We start from the raw sequence: 18,833 nt of genomic DNA on the forward strand, positions 1-18,833 counted from the left end.
TTATAAGAATAATAAGAATAAGCGTTGAAATCCTCAGTGAAAGGGCAGCCAACACATGTTTCCAGGGAGAAATTGTTCAATTGTTCCTGTTTATTACTTCCAAATGGGACTAGCTCCAGGTTCATAATGCTGATTTTGTTACATTGCTTTCTCTGAACTGTAGTTCAGATGAGTGCATAAATATTTGGTTTAATATTTCTTTGGGAACCATAAAAATCTAAGCTGATGGAAGGGAGAGGAGCAGAGCAGTGGCCAGGAAGGAAAGTTCGGCAAGTTAGTAAGAGATTACGAGTGTGTATTTCAAGAGTACCCAAGGGCATGATTAATGTATTATCCTTTTAGATGGCAGAATGCATGCAAACCCCCCAAATTGCACCATTACTATGACAAAACTCTGAGCATGTTCCTGCCAGGAATTTGATGTACAGAGGGAACAGGTGACCCCATGGGTAAGTATAAATCTGGGAATTGAGACTTAGAAGCCCTTAATCTTGGCTCTGCCTTTGACAGAGACCTGAGATGAATATCTGTGCTCCTAGTCTTCAGGGGTGGGTATGTCAGCAGGAGTCCAGACCAGGAGCACCTTCGGCAGTGCCAGGTTCGGATGCTCCTGTGCCTGCGCACACCACCCAGCACTCTGACCAGTCGGCCATGTGTGGAGTCAGGGTTAAAGCCACAGACTCTAGATACTTGGGTTCAAATGCAAGGCCATTATCTCGCTGACTTTGGCGAGGTCTGTGTGATTCGGTTTCTTTCTCTGTAAAGTGGGGATTACCACCACTACCTACCCCACAGAGTTGTTGTAAGGATTAAATGATTAATGTGTGTAAGTTACTTAGACTAGTGTGTGGTGGAGTGTTAGCGATCAATAAACAGTTGCCTGTCATAGTCACCATCATTACCACCATTTAATAATCATAAAATGAACAATTGCCTTACAGCCTTGAACATGTTTATGTACTTAAGCCTGTCATATCTCTCAGACCCTTATCCACCATAACCCTTGTAGAATAAGCATGGTTTCCCCCATTTGGCAGAGGAAGGGCAGTAGGCTGAGAGACCACGCGACTCCCTGTATGTCCACATGGTTAGTGAGCTCCGAGCTGCAAACCCGATTGTCCTAAGCACTCTGTGCTTTAGTCAGGGTAAGTTAGGCTATGAAGTGGTAATACGCCTTGCGCAGCCGTTAGCACTGCTGTTGCTGCAAGCACCATTACCTCTCAGCCCATTACCAGCCAATGGTTACCTCAAGAGGATTAATGGTCGCTCAGCCATTGGTCGGTGCTGCAATAGGCTCCTCCCCCAAGCCAGCAATTGTCAGTGAGCGACCGTTAGTGGAACATTCAGTCAAAGGTTATCAGAGTGGTGGTCCTCAGACAAAGAGTGAGGTGAGAGGCGGATCCCAGCCTCGCGCAGCGGGTGAGTTGGGGGCCCAGGGAACAGACCGGGGGCTGTGTCCCGCAGGAGTTCAGAGCCCTCACCAAGGCTGCCCAGTGACCGGGTCCAAGCCTTGAGGTGGCGATGACCCTCTCCCCCATTCCCGCCTCAGTGACCTAATGGCAGCGGCCATCTCTGGGACCAGCCCCCACTGGGTGGTGTGAGGAGCCTGAGGCCAATTGCGTCCTGGGCACCTGGCTCCTCAGCAATGGTGGCTCGGCAGGTCTGGGGACCTGGCCCTGAGGGAGCTGCCAGCTGAGATCTGCCTCTTCAGCCAGGCCTGGGCGCTGGCAGGAAGACCCAGACTGGGTGCCGGGCCTATGATTTGGGGCAGGGTAACCAGTGCCTTCAGGGACCCCCTCTTCTCAGCCAGGCCTAGACCTTGAAGGGTGAAAGTTGTGCTGAGGGACCTGGCCTGTACTTATCAGAACAGAGAATACCATTTGTTTTGGTGGGAGTTTAGAGGACTGTTGTTACCTGACCATGATTCTCATCGTTGTATGGCAGAAACCAACACAACATTGTAAAGCAATTTTCCACTAACTAAAAAATAAATTTAAAAAAGAAAAAACAAAAGATCTGACACCAACATGTTTGCAACAAATAACCATGCCCCACCCTCACCTTTGCTATAAAAGGGCTTTGCTGACAGTTTTCAGGCAGTTTGGGGTTTTTAAGGTATGAGCCACCTGTTTCCCTGCAGAGTCCTGCAGTAAACATTTCTCTGTTCCAGACTCTGACGTTTTGGTATTGTTTGGCCTCTACTGTGAATTGGGCACATGCACTGGTGTTTTGGTAACTTTCACTCTCACTTCATTGGCTAAAGCAAGTCCTGTGGCCACAATCACCTTTAGTTGACTGCGAAAGTATAGTCCTACTATGTGCCCAGAAGAGGAGCAGATTATTTAGGAACAGCCTTGGTGACTACTCCCCACTACTATAAATCTGATTCATAAATAAAGAGACAGCAGGTATAGAAAATCTAGATTTCTCACCAGAGGTTCCAGGACCATCTTGATTTTGGAGGAAAGGCAGTGTGGGACATCTTGATTTTTGGTAGAACCACAGGAGGCAAAGTCAAGGGGCCCAATGAGCAGGGGGTGAAACTCATAGTCTGCACTAAGAAACCAGAAATTCAGAAAGGGACATATAAGGATCCCAGTTATTCTCTTGGACAATAAAGAGACGTGGAAGTGTGATACTGATGGGTAGTGAATGGACTTTGGGCCCAGACAAGGCACAGTGACCCAGTGACCCAAAGATGACTTCTGCTTTCTCTGATCTGCTGTGGCTTCTTTTAGCAAATCTCCCATATTGCATAATGTGGGCTTCATAGATTATTGAACTATGACCCTTAAACACTCTGGAACTCATGAATGGTCAATAAATATTGTGAATAGAAGGAAAGAAGGTAGGGAGGTAATAAAGGAAATTGTAATCAATAAGGAAGCATCTTATTAAAAGTCATGGAAATACTCCAATAAAAATTAATTAAAAAAAAAATCACAGCAGAGAAACAGACCATCAAGGTGAGTGAGTGGTGCTATCAGTTTGGAATATATTAACAAATATAAACCGAGTTCCCTCAGTGAGAGTAGCATTGTGCCAATTATGCATGTAAATATGTATATTTAAATATACATATAATATTGGTCCTCTTGTGGCTGAATTATTTCACTTAACATAATGTCTTCAAGTTTTATCCACATGGTAGCATGTGTTAGAATTCTCCTCATTTTTAAGTTTGAGTAATGATATTCCATTTTATGGATGTTCCACATTTTATTCATCCATTTGTCCATTGGTGGACACGTGGTTTCCTTCCACTTTTTGGCTACCATGAATAATGCTGCAGAATAGTCATTCTTTCTATGCATCAGAGGATCGTTTAGCAAAGATGACATTGTACTTGGCTGTGAAAAAATTTTTTAAAATCTTCAAGAGTAGAAGTTTCATAAACCACATTATTCTCTGGTAAGGTGGAAGTAAAAATTTTAAATGTGGGAAATACTTGTAAATTAAGAAATATTCTCCTTAAAAATTTTTCTATGGACTATAGACAGTAACCAAAAGATTGTAACTATCAGAAAATAAAGCTCACCTACCCCCTTCTCCAGTTAACACTGAATTCTGTGGAACTCAGTGGATTAAGCTGAGTTCAGGCCTAATCTTAAATCCTTTCTTAAAAAAGAAGGATATCAAAGCTGCTGCAGTGACAGTGCTGATAAATGGTCAGGGTAGTGGGTTCAGATTTCCCCTCATGCTGTGTTACTGGGGTTTGTTTTTCCTTCCTGAGTGTTCCATCCTGCCCATACCTTTAACCCCCTCCATGGGAGGGCACAAGCCATTTGAATTTGGTGGTGAGCACAGCCTGCTGGTACAAGAGCCCCTGGTCTGTGCTGCGGGTCTCTGCTTCTCATCCTACCTTGGTGGATGGCCAGAGCGTGGGTTCTGTGATTCTCCACCAGGGATTTTGGAACTCTTGGCTTTGGGTTTGCCTTAGTTCCCCTTGTTGATTTATGACCTAATGGTTGAAACTCATTGAGCAGCGTGAGAGTGAGAGAAGGGCATGGATCTAACAGCTGCCTGGATTGCTGAATGGCTAAGTATCTTCAAGTTCAAAGGCATGTCAAGGACTAAACCACAGTAGAGAATTAATTGCTGCTTACAAATCACCTTAGAGAACCAACCTACTGGACAAAACAAATGTCTTCTAATAACTATAGGTAAAGGCATACATGAGTTTTTTCCTACTTAATGTGGAGCAGAAAACATCTTCTAAATTAGTATATACCCCAAGCTCCAGTGATTAGTCTTACATGTTTAAAAAAAGTTGTTTTGGGGTTAATTTTTTACTGTATAGCAAGTAATATAGGTTCATCTTATGAAGTCAAAAGTATCCTAAAGTGAAGGAAAAAAAAATATTACCCTATTAACTCTATCTCCCAAAGACCTATACTGTTCACATGTGATTCATTTCCCTTTGAAAATTTGTGGGTGAGGGGTCTGATTATTTTCTAGTTTTTTATCCTTTGACCATATTGCTTATATATGTAGAGTCTTCTATCCTTTGAAAACAAGTATCTCCTGATTTTCTAAATAGGTAGGATTGGAGCATCCATTTAGCTGGCTGTGACAGTGAAGAAGTGCTGGGGAATTTGTGTTGGAGCCACTTCACACCATGAGCAGTGCTTGCTCAGACAGAGGGTCTTCACACAATGTTGGCCCTTTGCAGGTTATTAGGATGGGGGAGTGTCCTCGGTCCCTTAATGATTCCTGGGCGTTACCACTGCCTGAGGGCTTGGAAAAAGAGAAATGAGAAGATACTGATATTACATAGACAAAGTGACCACATTTTCACACATACAAAAAAGTTAGTACAATAGATTTTAATTTATGAGTTTATGAAGCATTTTATGATCATATAAAACATGCAAACAAAGTTGTAATTTTTTTCAAAGCTGTAGTCAAGTGTCTTCTATGTTCCAAACCCAGGAAATGTTAAAAGAATAAGAAATAAATAGCCCAAGGGACAATTACCACCCCCAACCCAGGGGCCATCTGCTCTCTGTGCCTTAACGGACCCCAGTGGCGAGCAGGGCTGGGACCAGAAGATGAGGCTGCCTCCTTGGAGTGGGGCAGAGGGTCAGGAGAAGCTCCAGTGAGCGGGCTGAGTCCAGGAAGACCAGGAGGGACTCCAGCAGACAGGGTGAAAGATAGGAGTCCGACCAACCCAGGTCCAGAGAAAGTGGACAAAGTTCAGAAAGCTCGTGGCTCACAGTTGGTGGCAGCAAAAGAGAGAACTGAAGGAGCAGGTGGAGGCCCATCAAGGAGGGCCCTGAGCTGGTTAACCTGGGAGCAATGGGGAACCAGCGAAAGTCTTAATCTGGAAACGGCTTTGGCCATATTTGTGTTTGCATTTTGCAATGACCATTCTGGTTGCAATTAGGACAGGAAGGGAAAAGAGAGAATCAGAAACATAGAGGCCTGTTAGGAGACTACCATGATATTCATTTACTTAAAGCAAATATTTAGTGAAAGCTTACTGTGTACCATGCACCATTCTTGGCCCTAACAAAACAGTCAAAAACCTTAGTGAGGATCTGAGTTAAATTACAGGTACTGGAGACTGGCAGGGGGCCAGGGCTAGAAGGTCTTAAAAAGAATATATAGAACTTGGTGACTATGGCATTTTGATATATCAAATATATTTTCCATAGTGGGGGGAACTGATGTCAGCATAATTAAGGAAATGTCTGAACCCGTAGGGAGGCAAACACACTGACTAAAAGTAATAGGGTTCCAGGTTTTGGGGTCAGAAAAATGACAGAAGGAGAAAAATTGGTGTGGTGAAATCTGAATACATAAAATCTGGAGGTTGGTTAGTTAAGAGTCGCATGTCAATGTTAATTTCTCAGTTGTGACCAAGTTCCATGGTTATGAAAGATGTGAATATTAGGAGAAATTGATGAAAAGTATGTGGGAGCTCTATGGTATCTAGGCAGTGTTTCTATAAATGGAAAGTTATTCTTCCCCCCAAAGTCTGTGTCTGTCTATCTATGAAGTATAAAATATATTTATATCATACAAATGTAATAATACATATAAAGTATTGCATATTTTGTATAACCTCCAACCACATTGAATATAAAAATTATAAAATACTATACAAAATGATACTGTTCATGAGGTTCTCAACATTCAGAAAACTAAGATTATGGCATTCGGTCCCACCACTTCATGGCAAATAGATGGGGAAACAGTGAAAACAGTCACAGACTTTATTTTTCTGGGCTCCAAAATCACTGCAGATGGTGACCGCAGCCATGAAATTAAAAGACACTTCCTCTTTGGAAGAAAAGTTATGACCAACCTAGATAGCATATTAAAAAGCAGAGACATTACTTGGCCAACAAAGGTCCATCTAGTCAAGGCTATTATTTTTCCAGTGGTCATGTATGGATATGAGAGTTGGACTATAAAGAAAGCTAAGCGCCAAAGAATTGATGCTTTTGAACTGTGGTGTTGGAGAAGACTCTTGACAGTCCATTGGACAGCTAGGAGATCCAACCAGTCCATCCTAAAGGAAATCAGTCCTGAATATTCATTGGGAGGACTGATGCTGAAGTGAAACTCCAATACTTTGGCCACCTGATGGGAAGAACTGACTCATTGGAAAAGACCCTGATGCCGGGAAAGACTGAAGGTGGGAGGAGAAGGGAATGACAGAGGGTGAGATGCCTGGATGGCATCACCGATTCAATGGATGTGAATTTGAATAAACTCCGGGAGTTGGTGATGGACAGGGAGGCCTGGCGGGCTGCAGTCCACGGGGTCGCAAAGGGATGCAACTGAGCGACTGAACTGAACTGATACAAAATGATCCTCTCAATGTAAAAATATTCAAAATTGCTATATAGTCTATGAGTACATAAGTGTGTATATACATTCACAGAGTATCTTTAAAACACATACGACTTGGTATCATTGGCCCCTTGCAGCAGAGAATGGATGTGGGAATGGGATTCCTAGGGGGCTCTGGCTTTGTAATGTGCCACACTCTGTAGGAAGTAGGCAATGAGGATGCCCTTTGAAACTCACAGCAAGCAGCACTGGCTGCTCCAAGCCCCTGCATTTCCTGCCCCTCGCAGGGTGCAGAGGACTCTGGTCCCGCCTGAGCCATGCCCCCTACTCCCAGTACAGCTGGCATGCCAGCGATCCCTGCTGCTGCCAGGGAAGTGGCTTTGCCCAGGTATGCAGCAGGACCTGTGTGCTATTTACACACGCTTCTCAGAGAGTTGGCACCCAGGGTCCAAGTTCTTTCTCATCACTAGCTATTTTTTTCATTCCAACTCAGAGAATAAGGGGGGGAAAAAATCCCACTGTGAAAAGAAGTGTTGAATTACAGAAAATAATAGGAAAGACCAGCTAATTGTGAAGCCCTCCTATGTGGTATAATGGGTGTTAACAGCTGCTGCAGGAGCAGAGACTCATGGCAGGATTGTTCTGGGCAGGAATGCACTGGATTTCTTACATTCCATCACTTTAAACACCAGGAAAAGGACCACAGCCTTGGGGACCACAGCCCTGCAGTAGCACTTGGACAAATCTTAGGAGTTTACCTAGTATAATAAAGGTCGTCTGGAAACCCACCTGACTTGCTTTGGTGTGTGGCTGAGGCCTCCTTTGTGGCCACTGCATGTCTCCTATCTCTCTAGCTCAGGCTGGAGTGGGCCAGGGTCTCTCTGAAGCCCCAGCTGGAGACTAAGAAGCCGGAGAGCTGGTGGGTAGTTCCTAAATCTAAATTGAGCCCAGACTCCCATCTTTTCCCTGGAGAATGACACCCACTTCCATGCTTTATTCTCCAAGGTTTCTCCAAGCCCTGGAGTGCCTTTGAAACTCATGGAAGTATGGAACTTAGAGAAATGCCAACTTTGCTCTACTGGCATTCTAGAAAACAGGTTTTTAAGAGTTCCTAATAGTGTTTTGTGTTTAAAATAAGTCTGGAAGGGAGATAGCAAAGAGATCCAGTCTTTTTTTCCAACAGAAGTCTTTGGAGAGGACCAGTTCATGTATAGGGTAGCAAAAGGAAGAGGTTTTAATCCATATTTGGGCCAAAGTGGTAAGAGGGGGAAGGGAACGACGGCAAATATGTAAGAGATAAAGAAACAGAATTGGCCCATTCCCACAGTAAATCTTCCTCCAGAACACTTCTCTCCTGCAACCAGAGACTTGTGTGAGTTTTGTGTTTGAAAAGGAAATATGCTCCCTTAGAAAGGGATTTTTTTAGTATTGTAGCTAAGTGGTGTTTACGCCTGGAGGTGTCAGTCTTACCTATTAACAGCAGCATCATTTCTTGTTGTTGTTCAGTCCCTTAGTCGTCTCCAACTCTTTGCAACCCCGTGGACTGTAGCCTGTCAGGCTCCTCCATCAACAGGATTTTCCAGGCAAGGATACTGGAGTGGGTTGCCGTCTCCTACTCCAGAGGATCTCCCCAGATCAGGGATCGAACCCATGTCTCATCTTAATACTCTCATTATTAACTCTGGTTTATTGAGCCCCTTCTATGTGCCAGGGGTGTATTTTGCACATGCTATCTCATCCAACCCTGGGAAATAATTGGCATTATCCTCATTTTACAGATAAGGAAATCAAGAGCCAAAGAGGCAAAGGATGACGTTCAAGGCCACAGGCTGATCATTGGCCGAGCCAGGATGGGGACATATGTTTGTCTAATCACTGAGCTCCTCATTAAACAGATATTGGCCTTGGTTCCACTGTATGCCAGGAACTTTGCCAGGCACTGGGATCCAGTGGCGAACCCGATATGCTGAGGCTGTTGACCTCGTGGAGCTTCCAAGCAGTGGGGATAATGTCATTTGGATTAAATCTAGTCAAGCAGTGACAGTGAAAATTCTTTTCATCAGAAGATATCGCATACCTTATTTTTAGTCTTGCTTTGGATGATATTTTCTGTTAATTTAAAAAATGCAAACAGAGGTAATTGATGTTTAATCAGAACACTCAGTGTATTTTAATAAAGAATATCTTAAATCAGAGGGAAAAAAAAAGAAAAACCTGTACTGCCATATGGACTGTGCTCCTACTCCACCAGTCCTGGCAGAGGAGCCTTAGCACAAGGCTCATGCTGCCTTAGGCTCCACTGCCACCTGGTGGCAGCCATCAGAATTGCAGGCATGGTGGTCCCGGAAACGCACCCCCCGCCCCCACCACCACAGCTCTTCCTCATTCCACTAGAAGGCACGTTTCTGGTTCAGCCACCCAAACCCTCCAAGCTCAGTTGACCACAGCCCAATAGGTACCTGTTTAGTTGTAAATTGATGACAGCCAGATCAGTATTAGCTTTCTTTTATCTGTATGTTCTGAGTATCTATTACGTTTGTGACCTTTAAAATGTTATAATCAAATTTGTTTGCAGATATGGATGGAAAATGGATATTACATATACATGAATACTTGGTAGAACTTTAGAACTAACCTATGCAAATAATGGTTTTCTCTTTAGTTGGATACTTTCAGATGACATCAAAACAAAGCAACATAGTTTGGCTCCTAATATACCTCTCAACCTCACCTCTTCTCAAGCCATTCTGAATTTTCTAAGCTCTCTCACCTGCCTGTTGCCTGTCTATGTTGCTCTGTCTGCCTGGAATTGCCTTCCTATATCTTTACCTTTTCAATTTATTCTTTAAATGTCTAATCAAGGCTGACTACCAATAGGGAATTCCCTTGAAGTAAATCCAGACACAGCGATGTTGCAGAGCTGTGCCTCTAGAGACATGGAAGATGGTTTCTGAATACCCTCCTTGTTTCTTTAATAACTGTGACTGTGGCAAACTTGCTTAATCTCTCTGAGTCTCATTGATTTCATTCATTAAGTATGAATAATAATGTTCCCTGCCCCCAGCATTGTTGTCAGAGCTTTTTTAAAAATGCATGTAAAATGCCTTCTCAGCACCCTGCCTGGTATTGAATACCTGGTAGAAGCAAGGGTGTAGGCGGTGCTGCTGATGACTGGACCCATGTAAACACCTAGAATCCTGATTGATGCCTGCCTAGTATAGCACTGTCCAGTGTTCTCCATTGCTTATTTGGTCTTACTTGTAGGAAAAAGTCTGCTTCCTAGGAATTAAAGATAATATAAATGTCCAACCTTGAAGTTCATGAAGTTACTTGCCTCCCAGATCCATCACTAAATGTCACCCCAGGGCTGGTATGCTCTCCCAGCTGAAAACTGTAGATTTTCATGTTAGGATGAAAGGTGTTAAGCCGATGAGCCTAGTTTTGGTGATGCTGCTGTAGTCAAGTTCATCCAGCGCCTCTGCATTGGCCCCTGTGACTGGTGGACTGGTCACTGCGGTGTGTGAGCACTGTGCTTTCTCCGTGTTTTCCAGCCAGAATCGTAAATGTCGCTCTGTTTCTCTGACCAGGTAGTCGATAGTGACAGACCGGAAGGGTCCAAGTTCCGGCTCACTGGAAAGGGAGTGGATCAAGAGCCTAAAGGAATTTTCAGAATCAATGAGAACACGGGTAGTGTCTCTGTGACACGGAACTTGGACAGAGAAACCATCGCTACCTATCAAGTGAGTACCCCTGGTGCCCACCCCCCACACAGAGACGTGTCTTTCACAGACTGCTTTCCTCCCACTGAGCTCATTATTTCTGTGCTTCATCAACCCGGGGCTGCACGGCTTTAAGTGTGTCTCTGTGGGAGCCGAGTGGCATTGAACCCTGACAAGCAGCAATGAGGGCCCCTGTCTCATCAGCAGAGCCCTCCGGGTTTGCGTAAAACTTTGGGCATGAAAAACCAAGAAGGGGCCCCTGGGGGATCTCAGAGGAGGTCAGAAACTCTACGTTAATGTTGGTTTTCCAGAAACCAGCTTGATAATGAAGCGCTGTAAAAAGAATAAACCCTTGGACCTGCTCATTCTACTTAGAGAAATCCATCCTAAGGAAATAGGGAGGAATTCAGTCAGCTTTTTGTACAATGATGTTATAGCAGGACAAAATCCTTAAAATGGAAACAGTTGCTAAATATTCAGCAATATATAATGGTTAAACTATGGCACAATTTTGCAAGGAAGCTTTCTACAACCGTTTAAAATATTTTTGAAGAAGTTCTAGTTACATGGGAGATTTTCAAGATACTGAATGAAACAGACACACCAGCACATATGGTGTCCTCATTACAGACGGAGTGTTTACACGTATCGTGATGGGTACGTGTTTGTGAAGAAGCATGATAGAGGAAAACCAAAGTCTTAGTGGCTGTATTTGGTGTTACTGATATTTTCTGTTTTTTTCTTTCTGATTTTTCTACAATGCACTTGCTTTGCTTTTATATGGAAAAACAAAAGCCTATTTGTAAAAGATAGTTTCAGAAGTTGACACCCATTCAAGATTCAGAGAGCAAAGTAGCTGCATGAAGATATTGGGTGAGCATCAAATCTTACGTAGGCTATGGGTCCCTCCTATCCCCTCTCTGCCACACCCCCAAGAATCCCATTCTCACAGCTGTGTTAAGGACCAAGCCTCTGGGGGTAGTAGCTCCATTTTTTGAGGAATGAGACAGAATTCCAAGCCATTTTCAGGGAAGGCTCCAGCAGGATGCAGTGCACTGAGCTGGAAGCAGGTACTTGGGAGCAAGGCCCAGCCACCAGTGTCTGCTTTCCAGGCCGTTGCCCATCACACGTGCGTCTCCCTGCATTAGATTCGGGGAAGGTGGAGGGGCCAGTTTCTAGGCCTGGACTTGGCATTCATCTTCATCAAAACACCATGTAAGAGCATCCCAATTCCACCTCAACAACATGACCTCCTCTTCCCTCCTTTCCTAAGGACAGAGGGTGGAGGGACATTACACTGGCCAGTCAAGTGCTCTGGCTGGGGAGTTGATCCCCTGGGTGTAGCCTCCTCTGTTTACAGCAAGATGCTGACCTTGGGAAGACCATGTAGGTGTCAGTACTCAGGTTCTTGTCCATAAAATGCAGATAGCACTTGCCTACCTACCAACAGGAGTGCTGTGGTTTTCCAGTGAGGATCGCACTTGAGGCATCGAAATGCTGGACAAATATAGGGCAGTTGGGGGCGGGGGAGAGGCCCATCCAGCCTCATGCTGAGCAGTGTGGTCCAGGGTCCCCAGTCCTGGGAGGACCTCCCTCTCAGAAGTATCACCAAAAGGCAGATGCCGTGAGCATCTGCAGGGCGTACCATCTGTCAGAGGACACCAAAGGGTGACTGGTGCATCTTCAGTGTACACCCTTGGGGAATCTGGTTGTTGTAGAAATTGAATGTTGGCACCCTCTGAAATTCCCAGGTCCAGCCAGACTTGCCGGTGACCACAGGTGACCTGGCAGCTGTCAGTGTCCAGCCGCTGCAGGACAAGCCAGCGGCAGACTGTTGGTAAATCCCTTCTTCTTCCCCCTGCCTATCGTGGGAATATCTATTACTTTTCAGACACAAGGAACTCAAGACATGATACATTTCATAGTTTCATAGCACAGTGATACAGAGCTCTGGGGTCAGCAAATTGCCATTCAGGTCTCAGCACTGCTGTTGACTGTGCTGCTTTTATCTTGGGTGACCCATTCACCCTCTCTGAGGATCTTGTGATTCTCTTCCACAAAGTGGGGATAGTACCAGGATGTCTAAGGATTGTATGAAATGGAAGACAATTATCTTTACAAATTCTTAGCACGATGCCCAGCACCTAGCAAGCACTCAGTAAATTAAAGCTGCTCTTACTCATTTTCTTCCTATAAGATGATTTAATTTTTCTGTTAAGTTCCACAAGTTTTTAACATCGGTTTCCTGCCTTCAACTGTGAGAAGGTTGACATAGACAACAGACTTGTGGGTTTTCCCTTCTATCCTCACAGGAATCAAACATCATAGCATTTTCTGCCCCTCTTTTAAGTATTAAAGAGAGATTCCTGGAGGAAGCTGAGCTCTAGAATTTCCTAGGAGATGGAAGGGGTACAAGACAAAGAATAAAGGGGCAGAAGTCTTCTTGGGAGAGTTCTGTAGCCTGGAAATAGGACCAGCATGAATCAGAGAAACTGGAAAAAGCTGGTTGCCAGGAGTAAGAATTGGTAAATGAGAGGCTGAACGATCCCCTTTTAAAGTGACCCCTTAGGAGCTAGTAAGAGCTGAGTGAGAGTGTAGGTGCATGCTTGGCTGACTGATCCTGGCTGTTGTTTCTGGGATCCAAAATTGGTTTCAAAAAAGTCAACATTCCACATTCCTAGAGAGATTTCTGGGTTTCCATAAACAAGGGCCCACCTCAGTGTGAGTATTCTTAGATGGCAGTGACCTTGATCACCAGGGACAGTGAGGGAAAGATACCTTAGGGCAGTCACCACGGGGAAAACTCGAACACCAACATTCAAGGACTAATCGGGAGTGATGAGAAGGTGGCCTTTGGTCAGTCAAGTGGCTTGGTTTTGATGTTGTCAAGGGTCCCAGTCAGAGGCTTCTTTAAGGAGAATTTTTGATTCATGAGGCGTCTCTTTCCTCTGGCTTCCACAAGCTGAGCGCAGGGCTGTCGGGTATGGCTGTGCAGGGTCTGACTGCACAAGGGGGAGGGGGATGGCTGAAGGATGAGAAAGGCCTGACTCAGCCCCCTGCTTATTCTCCAAAAGCCACACTGCGTTCAGAGCTGCATCCACAGGGAGACGACAGCCCTTTTCTAATGCTCATAGGGTATCCAGAGGAGGGTTGAATGAAAATCCCACCTTTCTTTTTTTTTTCAATTAGCTCATTTTTAGTTCTATCTAAATGATGAAAGTGAAGTCGCTCAGTCATGTTTGGTTCTGTGTGACCCCATGGACTGTAGCCCACCAGGCTCCTCCATCCATGGGATTTCCCAGGCAAGAATACTGGAACGGATTGCCATTTCCTTCTCCAGGGGATCTTCCCAACCCAGGGATCAAACCCAGGTCTCCTGCATTGCAGACAGACGCTTTACCATCTGAGCCACCAGGGAGTCCTTTATCTAAATGATAATAGTGATTAATATCAGTGGCTAGGGAATCAGAAAAGTGTTCAAGCCTCGGCACCGCTACTTAGTGAGCTGTGTGCTCTTGGGCAACCCACTTACCTTCTCTGATCTTGTGATTCTCATCCATAAAATGGGGATAGTTACTAGTACTTTCAATGATTATAAAAGATAAAGTTACTAGTTTTTGTTAACTAATAATTGCAGACAGCTAGTAAAATAAAGTCTGGTCTGTGGCACAGAGATTCTCATATTTTTCCTTAAAGTGAGGTCAGGTAGCCTATAACAGTTAAAAACATAGTTTTGCATGTAGCCATGTTGGCTGAATTAAAGCACAGTTTTTACAACTAGCTATGGGAGCTTGAGCAGGCAATCTGCCTCAATTTTCTCATCTGTGAAATGGGAACAATAATAATAATGATCTCATAGGATGAAGGGGCTGAAGGAGTTAATGCATGTCAAGCATTTGAAGGAGTACCAGGAACATAGTAAGCATGGTCTCAGCATATGTGAGAATTAGTCATGGGGAAAGCACAGGAGGTGAATGAAAGCTCCATGGTCTCTGGAGTTGTGAGTTGTGGCCCAGACTTCTCATCTCAACTGTGAACTTCTCTTAGATAATCTTGACTTTATTTGTAATTTCATAATGTACTCCACGGCATGTGATCTAATTCATTGAGTCATTCATTCTACATGTATTTCACTGAAGACCAGCAGGGGAGGAATGGAATGGGAAACCAGACACACCAGGTTCCCTGCCCTCACGTGGCTCTCACTTTAATGCCTAGGCTTTGTTTGTGTATAGGTGATACTTCAGGGAGCTGTGCCACGTTCATTGTGTGGCTTGGTTTACTCCTGTTCAGGACCGTGTGTGCTAGTGGTGAACAGTGGTCTGGGCTTGAGCCTCCCTTCACCAGTCTCGCAATGGCCCAGTTTCTAATGCCCGATTCCCCCCAGTGCCATTCGCTCTTCAATCCAGACTTTGTCCTGTTTTCTTCCTGTCTTCCTGTCTCTTCCTGTCTCTCCTATTTCTGGATTTTATGAGAACTGGGTTCCTCTCTTCTTAACACACTTCGGGCACAACAGTGTTGCAAATCTGGTTCATTTCAAGCAGCTATTGAGAAATGATTTACTGTCTTACTAGTGCAGTTGGATCCATCATGTCCCTGGTGGTTATTGCAGTTGGTCGCAAACCTGCTTCTTCAAAGAGCAGAATCCGAGGTCTCCAATTCCCGTGTTTTACTTTCCCCTCCTGCAAGTTGAAAAAGCAGAGAGCATGTGGGTGACTGGATTGCCATTACAATTGCTTCAGTGTTGTTGTTGTCATTCATTTTAAAGGTAAATGCTGTTTACTTGCAAGATGCTAACATGTCCCAACAAGAAAGCATCATTAACTAAACCTTGGAGATCTGCACGATGAGAAATAATCTGGGATAAATTTGTCCTTGGGTCCCTGGATGTGTATGATCACTGAAGCTGTTTATTGAACTCTACACAGCTGATATTGTGCTAAACAACTCATATACATTCTCTTACTTAATCCATTTCACACGAGAGACTTCAAAAGTAGGTGTTAACACCATTTTACAGATAAGCAAATAACTGTTAAGTAACTTTTTTTGCGGTCTCCCAGCTGGTGTGTACAGAATCTGGGAACCCTGTCTGTTTCTCTCCACCTCCAAAGCCCTGCATTTTCAGTTATAAAAATCACTTCTTTCTCTTTTACCTGCAGCTAGACTCTGGTGTCTAGTCTGCAAATTCCTAGGCCTCTTTCCCAGGAACTCCAAGTATTTAAAGGGAACTTGACTTGCTGAATGATCTACTTCTTCTTGAATACTTTTAATATTTTTCCCCAAGGCCCACTGCCTCCTGCCCACTCTCCCTGCTGCAGCCCCCATAGGGCTTTCTATGCTTCTGACCTGAAGTGGCACCTGGCAAAATAATTTAGCTCTTGCAAGTATTGGAAGCTGACATATTAATGCAAAGCCTCCTGAAATATTACTCATTATTATGCATTTTGCCAGTGTTTGAGTGATTTGTGAACTCTTCATTGGAATAAAGTACTGTAAATGATTCATGAATGACCAAGTTTATGAAATTCTATAAAAATATTAGCAGGTGGTAATGATTCCTCACACTGTGACTATAATCTGCTGGCTGCAAATTTGTCAATATAGGAGGACAGGAGTGGAGTGGGAGACGGAGTCTATTAGGCAGGTGGGGGTTGGGGTGGCCCAGCAGTGGGTGAAAGGGCAAGAGGAGGCAGGCCTGTGTAGTGGGCTGGTGTCACGGCCAGGAGACCTCCGCCTGCTCTGTTGTCCACTATGGGAGATCCAGCAAGGGCTGGGGTGTCAGAGTTGAACGGGAGAAGAGGGGAGCATGTGGAGAGAGGGAAAGAACTGACGTTTCCTGAGCACCTATTAAGTCCCCAAGAACTCTCTAGAGTTGCACACACACAAACCTGAAACTGGTTTATTATCTTGTCCTTACTAATGTGTTCGCTGAGGGCCAAAGTGGTTCTCAAGATATATTATTGTTTAATGTAGATGTTAACATTTATTAAACATTTACAACGTACCAAGGCTCTGTGCTAAATACCTGAGTGATGATCTCATTTGATCTCTTTAAAGGTGAGCTTAACACAGTTGTCATTCTCAACTACAGAACCGGTAACAGGAACCATCTGTGTTCTTGGCCTCAGAAACTGAGCAGGATTTCATTGTGTCCTTCTGAAAATTTGTTCACATTTTCTGGGATATAACGTGCTGTCGTTTGAGCCAATTTCTTGGTTAAGTTTTGACTTCATAATTAGGAGTATTACTGTGAAATTGGAAAATACCAGAGAGACAAAGGGTATTCTTGCTCCTGTGTCTCCCTTCATTCATGACTCCACCCCAATTCTAATCCACATGACAGTTTATCAGAAAATACATTAAGATGAAAAATGCGGCTGTCATGTGGAAATAGTGTATCACATCATTAGCGATGGTAAGACGATGGGGAGATGAAGATTTACCCAGATTAGGGAGTTACTGAGGTGGTTAGCCTCCTTATAACAATGTCCATGTTATACACGGGTAATGCACACTTTACCATGGTAGACTTTTGCTGCCCTGGATAATATTTGTACTTGGAATGCTGCCCCAACCCTCAACTGTGGGGACAAGCTACTTCTTTCTTCATCCTCTAGTCTGGTCTTCCCCTTGGCTGACTTTTCTAGGTAGGATTCTTGATAGTAGTCAACAAAATCCCCTCTGACTAATATACAAAACAAGGGATTTATTTAAGAGTATAGGTAGCTTGGGGCTTCCCAGGTGGCTCAGTGGTAAAGAACCTGCCTGCCAAGCAGGAGACGTGGGTTCAGTTCCTGGGTTGGGAAGATTCCCTGGAGAAGGAAATGGCAACCCACTCCAGTATTCTTGCCTAGGATATCCCATGTACAGAGGAGCCTAGCAGGCTTCAACTCCATAGGGTCACAAAAGAGCTGGACATGAACTAGTGACTAAACAACAGCAGGTAGCTTATAGAACTGCCAAAAAGACCCAACAACCGGTTTACATGTAAAATACCGGAAACTGGTGCTACAGGAAATACCCAGCATTTCTGATACAGCTCTGGTGTAAGGGTTCTCAGTCTTAGTACTGTTGACGTCTAGGGCTGGATGATGCTTTGTTGTGGGGACTGTGCATCACAGGGCGTTTAGAAACACACCTGGCCTCTTACTAATAGATGACAATAGTATCCCCCCATCCCAGTCTTGACAATCAAAAATGTCTCCAGATACTGCCAGTCATCCCACAGGGGCAAAATTGCCCCCAGCCAATAACCACTGACTGTTCTAAAGGAGCCATCGTTGCTGCCACCTCTCCTATCACCATGCTCCTGTGATGCTCAGAGCTGGGTGGTAGAGACTCTGCCTTGGCAGCCCTGAAATCCTGGGTGACTCTGATCCCATGCTTTCTGGAACCTCAGATCCCGAAAGCAGAGCCACTGCCTGTGTCTTTCCTTCCCTCACTGAATCTCATGCTAGGATGTGCGTAGAGACGAGCCTGTCATCTGAAGCACTCCAGCTGAGCTAGCCAGGGGCCTGGGTGGGAGCTGCCACCTATGGGGTCAGCCATGCCACCAGTACAGTTCATTGCAGGTGAGAGGCCGCCAGTGACAGTCACACCTCGCTGAGGGCCAGTGACCAGTATTTCCTTGGAGAGCTAGCTTCACGCCTGTGCTCTTAACTCATCTGCATACTTCGGTCCTATCCATCAGTAAGACACGTGGCCTGCAAAAGAGTCCTAATTGGGAGGAGACAGAGAACTTGAGTTGAAAGCTCAGGCTTTGCAATCAGACCTACTGAGGTTATACTCTGCTATCAGAGGAACTGTATGAAATTGTCATTTTTATAGTTGAAAGAAGGGTGAATATCAGCCATTTCATGGTTTGTCCTGATACTACTGTATCACCTTTGGCAAGTTGTTTTCTTCTCACCTGTTTCTCATCTTTAGACTGAGGGTGAGATTGCAGGATCATCTAGTGGTGTCGTAGGTGGTGAGCGGGGTGTGTACCCACAGTGCTCTGTACAGTCTCTTACTGGGTGTTCTGGAATTGGGAGCCATCGCTTCACGTATCATTTTGTAGCTGGGGCTCCCAACAGGGGAAATAGAGGAGAAAGCAGACCTTCACCTATTGAACATCCGGCGAGCAGTCCAATGGTTGCATGTCAGTAGCACCGTGTGTTGCTCCAGAGAAGCGAATCATCCAAATGGGTGGTTTTCAAAGCATGGCTCCCGGACCAGGAGCATCATCTGGGAACCTGGTAGAAGTGCAAATTCTCAGGCTCCTGCTCAGACCTGACAGGTCCTGCGGGTGCTTCTGATGCTGGCAGGTGT

General features: G+C 44.7%; 1 protein-coding gene across 2 annotated transcripts in view; it reads left to right on the forward strand.

Moving 5' to 3' along the window:
- Positions 1 to 18,833, forward strand: part of CDH13 (cadherin 13) — a 1,019,154-nt gene that overhangs the window by 535,054 nt on the left and 465,267 nt on the right. Inside the window, exons 1-2 of one of the 2 annotated variants that reach the window (XM_061386854.1) lie at positions 1,327 to 1,419; positions 10,389 to 10,541. Coding sequence is in view for 1 of the 2 variants with exons in the window: in XM_061386852.1 (XP_061242836.1) it covers positions 10,389 to 10,541 (153 nt within the window). In the remaining variant the exon portion in view is untranslated. Of the gene's footprint in view, positions 1 to 1,326; positions 1,420 to 10,388; positions 10,542 to 18,833 lie in introns of those variants that run through there. The other variant, XM_061386852.1, reaches the window with a different exon arrangement.

The sequence above is a fragment of the Bos javanicus genome, chromosome 18, assembly GCF_032452875.1.
Source record: "Bos javanicus breed banteng chromosome 18, ARS-OSU_banteng_1.0, whole genome shotgun sequence".
Classification (NCBI taxonomy): Eukaryota; Metazoa; Chordata; class Mammalia; order Artiodactyla; family Bovidae; genus Bos; species Bos javanicus.